General features: G+C 49.8%; 1 protein-coding gene across 1 annotated transcript in view; it reads left to right on the forward strand.

The window, feature by feature from the left end:
- LOC135481921 (NADH-ubiquinone oxidoreductase 49 kDa subunit-like) overlaps positions 1-8,102 on the forward strand; it is a 33,653-nt gene extending 25,551 nt beyond the window's left edge. The window contains exons 12-14 of the mRNA XM_064761700.1: positions 4,109-4,192; positions 4,362-4,419; positions 7,871-8,102. Of these exons, the coding sequence (XP_064617770.1) occupies positions 4,109-4,192; positions 4,362-4,419; positions 7,871-7,908 (180 nt within the window). The 3' untranslated portion in view covers positions 7,909-8,102. The remainder of the gene's footprint in view (positions 1-4,108; positions 4,193-4,361; positions 4,420-7,870) is intronic.

Raw genomic sequence — 8,102 nt, forward strand, 5'->3', positions numbered from 1 at the left:
AAGCCCTTCCTCACTCCCTGACCCTCTACACGAGGGGCTGATTCCACAAGACCTTCCTCACTCCCTGACCCTCTACATGAGGGGCTGATTCCACAAGCCCTTCCTCACTCCCTTACCCTCTACATGAGGGGCTGATTCCACAAGACCTTTCTCACTACCTGACCCTCTACACGAGGGGCCGATTCCACAAGCCCTTCCTCACTCCCTGACCCTCTACAAGAGGGGCTGATTCCACAAGCCCTTCCTCACTCCCTTACCCTCTACATGAGGGGCTGATTCCACAAGACCTTACATGAGGGGCTGATTCCACAAGCCCTTCCTCACTCCCTTACCCTCTACATGAGGGGCTGATTCCACAAGCCCTTCCTCACTCCCTTACCCTCTACACGAGGGGCTGATTCCACAAGCCCTTCCTCACTCCCTTACCCTCTATATGAGGGGCTGATTCCACAAGACCTTTCTCACTACCTGACCCTCTACACAAGGGGCCGATTCCACAAGCCCTTCCTCACTCCCTGACCCTCTACAAGAGGGGCTGATTCCACAAGCCCTTCCTCACTCCCTTACCCTCTATATGAGGGGCTGATTCCACAAGACCTTTCTCACCACCTGACCCTCTACACGAGGGGCCGATTCCACAAGCCCTTCCTCACTCCCTGACCCTCTACAAGAGGGGCTGATTCCACAAGCCCTTCCTCACTCCCTTACCCTCTACATGAGGGGCTGATTCCACAAGCCCTTCCTCACTCCCTTACCCTCTACACGAGGGGCTGATTCCACAAGTCCTTCCTCACTCCCTGACCCTCTACACGAGGGGCTGATTCCACAAGCCCTTCCTCACTCTCTTACCCTCTACATGAGGGGCTGATTCCACAAGCCCTTCCTCACTCCCTTACCCTCTACACGAGGGCCTGATTCCACAAGCCCTTCCTCACTCCCTGACCCTCTACAAGAGGGGCTGATTCCACAAGCCCTTCCTCACTCCCTTACCCTCTACACGAGGGGCTGATTCCACAAGCCCTTCCTCACTCCCTGACCCTCTACACGAGGGGCTGATTCCACAAGCCCTTCCTCACTCTCTTACCCTCTACATGAGGGGCTGATTCCACAAGCCCTTCCTCACTCCCTTACCCTCTACACGAGGGCCTGATTCCACAAGCCCTTCCTCACTCCCTGACTCTCTACACGAGGGGCTGATTTCACAAGACCTTCCTCACTCCCTGACCCTCTACATGAGGGGCTGATTCCACAAGCCCTTCCTCACTCCCTTACCCTCTACATGAGGGGCTGATTCCACAAGACCTTTCTCACTACCTGACCCTCTACACGAGGGGCCGATTCCACAAGCCCTTCCTCACTCCCTGACCCTCTACAAGAGGGGCTGATTCCACAAGACCTTCCTCACTCCCTGACCCTCTACATGAGGGGCTGATTCCACAAGCCCTTCCTCACTACCTGACGCTCTACATGAGGGGCCGATTCCACGTCCTTCCTCACTCCCTGGCCCTCTACACGAGGGGCTGATTCCACAAGCCCTTCCTCACTCCCTTACCCTCTACACGAGGGGCCGATTCCACAAGCCCTTCCTCACTCCCTGACCCTCTACAAGAGGGGCTGATTCCACAAGCCCTTCCTCACTCCTTTACCCTCTACATGAGGGGCTGATTCCACAAGCCCTTCCTCACTCCCTGACCCTCTACATGAGGGGCTGATTCCACAAGGCCTTCCTCACTCCCTTACCCTCTACATGAGAGGCTGATTCCACAAGCCCTTCCTCACTCCCTTACCCTCTACATGAGGGCGCTGTGAGTTCAAGACCAGCCCATGCTGCCTTCCTCTCCGGCCGTACGTGGGAAGGTCTGTCAGCAACCTGCGGATGGTCGTGGGTTTCCCCCATGCTCTGCCCGGTTTCCACCCACCATAATGCTGGCTGCCGTCGTATAAGTGAAATATTCTTGAGTACGGCGTAAAACACCAATCAAAAAAAAAAAAAAAAAAAAAAAAAATCTACATAAGGGGCTGATTCCACAAGCCCTTCCTCACTCCCTGACCTTCTACATGAGGGGGCTGATTTCACAAGCCCTTCCTCACTCCCTGACCCTCTACTTGAGGGCTGATTCCACAAGCTGTTCCTCACTCCCTTACCCTCTACATGAGGGGCTGATTCCACAAGCCCCTCCTCACTCCTTGACCTCTACACGAGGGGCTGATTCCACAAGCCCTTCCTCACTCCCTTACCCTCTACATGAGGGGCTGATTCCACAAGCCCTTCCTCACTCTCTTACCCTCTACATGAGGGGCTGATTCCACAAGCCCTTCCTCACTCTCTTACCCTCTACATGAGGGGCTGATTCCACAAGGCCTTCCTCACTCCCTGACCCTCTACATGAGGGGCTGATTCCACAAGTACTTCCTCACTCCCTGACCCTCTACACGAGGGGCTGATTCCACAAGCCCTTCCTCACTCTCTTACTCTCTACATGAGGGGCTGATTCCACAAGGCCTTCCTCACTCCCTGACCCTCTACACGAGGGGCTGATTCCACAAGCCCTTCCTCACTCCCTTACCCTCTAGGACACACAAACTGCCACTTTACCTTGTCATCTAGGACACACAAACAGCCACTGTACTCTGTCATCTAAGACAGGCAAACTGCCACTGTACCCTGTCATCTAGGACACACACACTGCCACTGTACCTTGTCATCTAGGACACACAAACTGCCTCTGTACCTTGTCATCTAGGACACACAAACAGCCACTGTACTCTGTCATCTAGGACACACAAACTGCCTGTGTACCTTGACACACGAAGTGCCACTGTACCCTGTCATCTAGGACACACAAACTGCCACTGTACCTTGTCATCTAGGACACACAAACAGCCACTGTACTCTGTCATCTAAGACAGGCAAACTGCCACTGTACCCTGTCATCTAGGACACACACACTGCCACTGTACCTTGTCATCTAGTACACACAAACTGCCTCTGTACCTTGTCATCTAGGACACACAAACGGCCACTGTACTCTGTCATCTAGGAACACACAAACTGCCTGTGTACCTTGTCATCTAGGACACACGAAGTGCCACTGTACCCTGTCATCTAGGACACACAAACTGCCACTGTACCCTGTCATCTAGGACACACAAACTGCCTCTGCACCTTGTCATCTAGGACACACAAACTGCATCTGTACACTGTCATCTAAGACAGGCAAACTGCCACTGTACCCTGTCATCTAGGACACTATACCGTGCAATCTAGGACACACAAACTGCCACTGTACTCTGTCATCTAAGACAGGCAAACTGCCACTGTACCTTGTCATCTAGGACACACAAACTGCCACTGTACCCTGTCATCTAGGACACACAAACTGCCTCTGTACCTTGCCATCTAGGACACACAAACTGCCTCTGTACCTTGTCATCTAGGACACACAAACTGCCACTGTACCCTGTCATCTAGGACACACAAACTGCATCTGTACCTTGTCATCTAGGACACACAAACTGCATCTGTACCCTTTCATCTAGGGTACTATCCTTTGCCATCTAGGACACACAAACTGCCTCTCTACCCTGTCATCTAAGACAGGCAAACTGCCTCTGTACCCTGTCATCTAGGACACTATACACTGTCATCTAGGACACACAAACTGCCTCTGTACCTTGTCATCTAAGACACACAAACTGCCTCTCTACCCTGTCATCTAGGACACACAAACTGCCTCTCTACCCTGTCATCTAGGACACACAAACTGCCTCTGTACCCTGTCATCTAGGACACACAAACTGCCTCTCTACCCTGTCATCTAGGACACACAAACTGCCTCTGTACCCTGTCATCTAGGACACACAAACTGCCCCTGTACCTTGTCATCTAGGACACACAAACTGCCTCTCTACCCTGTCATCTAAGACAGGCACACTGCCTCTGTACCCTGTCATCTAGGACACTATACAGTGCCATCTAGGACACACAAACAGCCACTGTCACACAGTTTATATACACGTTGCAATTTGAGGTGAGGTGGCTTAATAACACCCATAGAAGTTGGAAATGTTCTGCTGGACATTGACTGCTTAATGTTTATCTTTGCAGGGAGAATTTGGTGTGTACTTAGTGTCAGATGGCACAAACAAACCCTATCGATGTAAGATCAAGGCTCCAGGATTTGCTCATCTGGTAAATATCTTTACTAATGTTTTTCCTTGAAGCCTCAAGCTCGTATACTATGTATTTTCTAGTAAATACTGCTTGAAAATTTTCTGTAGTTTAATTTTGGTAGTGAAACTCTTGTCAAAGATTTAAAATGTGAACAGTAAAGACGTGGATGTTTTTTTTGTGATTGTAGGCTGGTCTTCACAAGGTGTCAAAAGGTCTCATGTTGGCAGATGTGGTGGCCATTATAGGTAAGTCTGTACCCAGCTTCACAAGGTGTCAAAAGGTGTCATGTTGGCAGATGTGGTGGCCATCGTAGGTAAGTGTGTACCCAGCTTCACAAGGTGTCAAAAGGTGTCATGTTGGCAGATGTGGTGGCCATCATAGGTAAGTCTGTGCTTAGCTTCACAAGGTGTCAAAAGGTGTCATGTTGGCAGATGTGGTGGCCATCGTAGGTAAGTGTGTACCCAGCTTCACAAGGTGTCAAAAGGTGTCATGTTGGCAGATGTGGTGGCCATCATAGGTAAGTCTGTGCCCAGCTTCTCAAGGTGTCAAAAGGTGTCATGTTGGCAGATGTGGTGGCCATCATAGGTAAGTCTGTGCCCAGCTTCACAAGGTGTCAAAAGGTGTCATGTTGGCAGATGTGTTGGCCATCATAGGTAAGTGTGTACCCAGCTTCACAAGGTGTCAAAAGGTGTCATGTTGGCAGATGTGGTGGCCATCATAGGTAAGTCTGTGCTCAGCTTCACAAGGTGTCAAAAGGTGTCATGTTGGCAGATGTGGTGGCCATCGTAGGTAAGTGTGTACCCAGCTTCACAAGGTGTCAAAAGGTGTCGTGTTGGCAGATGTGGTGGCCATCGTAGGTAAGTGTGTACCCAGCTTCACAAGGTGTCAAAAGGTCTCATGTAGGCAGATGTGGTGGCCATCATAGGTAAGTCTGTGCCCAGCTTCACAAGGTGTCAAAAGGTGTCGTGTTGGCAGATGTGGTGGCCATCGTAGGTAAGTGTGTACCCAGCTTCGCAAGGTGTCAAAATGTGTCATGTAGGCAGATGTGTTGGCCATCATAGGTAAGTCTGTGCTTAGCTTCACAAGGTGTCAAAAGGTCTCATGTAGGCAGATGTGTTGGCCATCGTAGGTAAGTCTGTGCTTAGCTTCACAAGGTGTCAAAAGGTCTCATGTAGGCAGATGTGGTGGCCATCGTAGGTAAGTCTGTGCTCAGCTTCACAAGGTGTCAAAAGGTGTCATGTAGGCAGATGTGGTGGCCATCGTAGGTAAGTCTGTGCTCAGCTTCACAAGGTGTCAAAAGGTGTCGTGTTGGCAGATGTGGTGGCCATCGTAGGTAAGTCTGTGCTCAGCTTCACAAGGTGTCAAAAGGTGTCGTGTTGGCAGATGTGTTGGGCATCATAGGTAAGTCTGTGCTCAGCTTCACAAGGTGTCAAAAGGTCTCATGTAGGCAGATGTGGTGGCCATCATAGGTAAGTGTGTACCCAGCTTCACAAGGTGTCAAAAGGTCTCATGTAGGCAGATGTGGTGGCCATCGTAGGTAAATCTGTGCCCAGCTTCACAAGGTGTCAAAAGGTCTCATGTAGGCAGATGTGGTGGCCATCGTAGGTAAGTCTGTGCTCAGCTTCACAAGGTGTCAAAAGGTGTCGTGTTGGCAGATGTGTTGGCCATCATAGGTAAGTCTGTGCTTAGCTTCACAAGGTGTCAAAAGGTCTCATGTAGGCAGATGTGGTGGCCATCATAGGTAAGTCTGTGCTCAGCTTCACAAGGTGTCAAAAGGTGTCATGTAGGCAGATGTGTTGGCCATCATAGGTAAGTCTGTGCTTAGCTTCACAAGGTGTCAAAAGGTTTCGTGTTGGCAGATGTGGTGGCCATCATAGGTAAGTCTGTGCTCAGCTTCACAAGGTGTCAAAAGGTCTCATGTAGGCAGATGTGGTGGCCATCGTAGGTAAATCTGTGCCCAGCTTCACAAGGTGTCAAAAGGTGTCATGTAGGCAGATGTGTTGGCCATCATAGGTAAGTCTGTGCTTAGCTTCACAAGGTGTCAAAAGGTCTCATGTAGGCAGATGTGGTGGCCATCGTAGGTAAGTCTGTGCTCAGCTTCACAAGGTGTCAAAAGGTCTCATGTAGGCAGATGTGGTGGCCATCGTAGGTAAGTCTGTGCCCAGCTTCACAAGGTGTCAAAAGGTGTCGTGTTGGCAGATGTGTTGGCCATCATAGGTAAGTCTGTGCTTAGCTTCACAAGGTGTCAAAAGGTCTCATGTAGGCAGATGTGGTGGCCATCATAGGTAAGTCTGTGCTCAGCTTCACAAGGTGTCAAAAGGTCTCATGTAGGCAGATGTGGTGACCATCGTAGGTAAGTGTGTACCCAGCTTCACAAGGTGTCAAAAGGTGTCATGTTGGCAGATGTGGTGGCCATCATAGGTAAGTCTGTACCCAGCTTCAAAAGGTGTCAAAATGTGTCATGTAGGCTGATGTGGTGTCCATCGTAGGTAAGTGTGTACCCAGCTTCACAAGGTGTCAAAAGGTCTCATGTAGGCAGATGTGGTGACCATCGTGGGTAAGTGTGTACCCAGCTTCACAAGGTGTCAAAAGGTCTCATGTAGGCAGATGTGGTGGCCATCATAGGTAAGTCCGTGCTCAGCTTCACAAGGTGTCAAAAGGTGTCGTGGTGGCCATCATAGGTAAGTCTGTACCAAGCTTCAAAAGGTGTCAAAATGTGTCATGTAGGCAGATGTGGTGTCCATCGTAGGTAAGTGTGTACCCAGCTTCACAAGGTGTCAAAAGGTGTCGTGTTGGCAGATGTGGTGGCCATCGTAGGTAAGTCTGTGCCCAGCTTCACAAGGTGTCAAAAGGTGTCGGTTTGGCAGATGTGGTCGCCATCATAGGTAAGTCTGTACCCAGCTTCACAAGGTGTCAAAAGGTTTCGTGTTGACAGATGTGGTGGCCATCGTAGGTAAGTGTGTACCCAGCTCCACAAGGTGTCAAAAGGTGTTGGGTTGGCAGATGTGGTCGCCATCATAGGTAAGTGTGTACCCAGCTTCACAAGGTGTCAAAAGGTTTCGTGTTGACAGATGTGGTGGCCATCGTAGGTAAGTCTGTACCCAGCTTCACAAGGTGTCAAAAGGTGTCGTGTTGGCAGATGTGGTCGCCATCATAGGTAAGTCTGTACCCAGCTTCACAAGGTGTCAAAAGGTTTCGTGTTGACAGATGTGGTGGCCATCGTAGGTAAGTGTGTACCCAGCTCCACAAGGTGTCAAAAGGTGTCGGGTTGGCAGATGTGGTCGCCATCATAGGTAAGTGTGTACCCAGCTTCACAAGGTGTCAAAAGGTTTCGTGTTGACAGATGTGGTGGCCATCGTAGGTAAGTGTGTACCCAGCTTCACAAGGTGTCAAAAGGTGTCAAGTTGACAGTTGTGGTGGCCATCGTAGGTAAGTGTGTACCCAGCTTCACAAGGTGTCAAAAGGTGTCGTGTTGGCAGATGTGGTCGCCATCGTAAGTAAGTGTGTACCTGGCTTCAGCTCAGCAGTTCTCATGCTGATTCTCTGTGATGGTGAAGATTTACATCTACAAATTTCATGTTTTGTCTGATTTGTAAGTTTTGCACATGGTTGTAATGTAGTGTGGTTTAAAGGGAGGTAACTGCTATATTTGGGATATTCTCGGATACTACATACCCACCACTTGTTTTGTTGTAGGAACATTGGATATAGTATTTGGGGAAGTGGATCGATAGTACTGCCTGGTGAGGTTTTGCCCCTTTGCTGTATAGCTGTGTAATATTCTGATCACAGCCACTGGGCTGACCATCCTTTCTTCTCAACAGTTTGTAGTGAACAGAATGGCAAATCAGCTCAGCTGCTTATTTCTGTAAAACATTAATATGTAAATACTGTTGTTGTTAAATAAACCCGATATAGAATGTGACAA

The sequence above is a fragment of the Liolophura sinensis genome, chromosome 1 (genome assembly GCF_032854445.1).
Source record: "Liolophura sinensis isolate JHLJ2023 chromosome 1, CUHK_Ljap_v2, whole genome shotgun sequence".
Classification (NCBI taxonomy): Eukaryota; Metazoa; Mollusca; class Polyplacophora; order Chitonida; family Chitonidae; genus Liolophura; species Liolophura sinensis.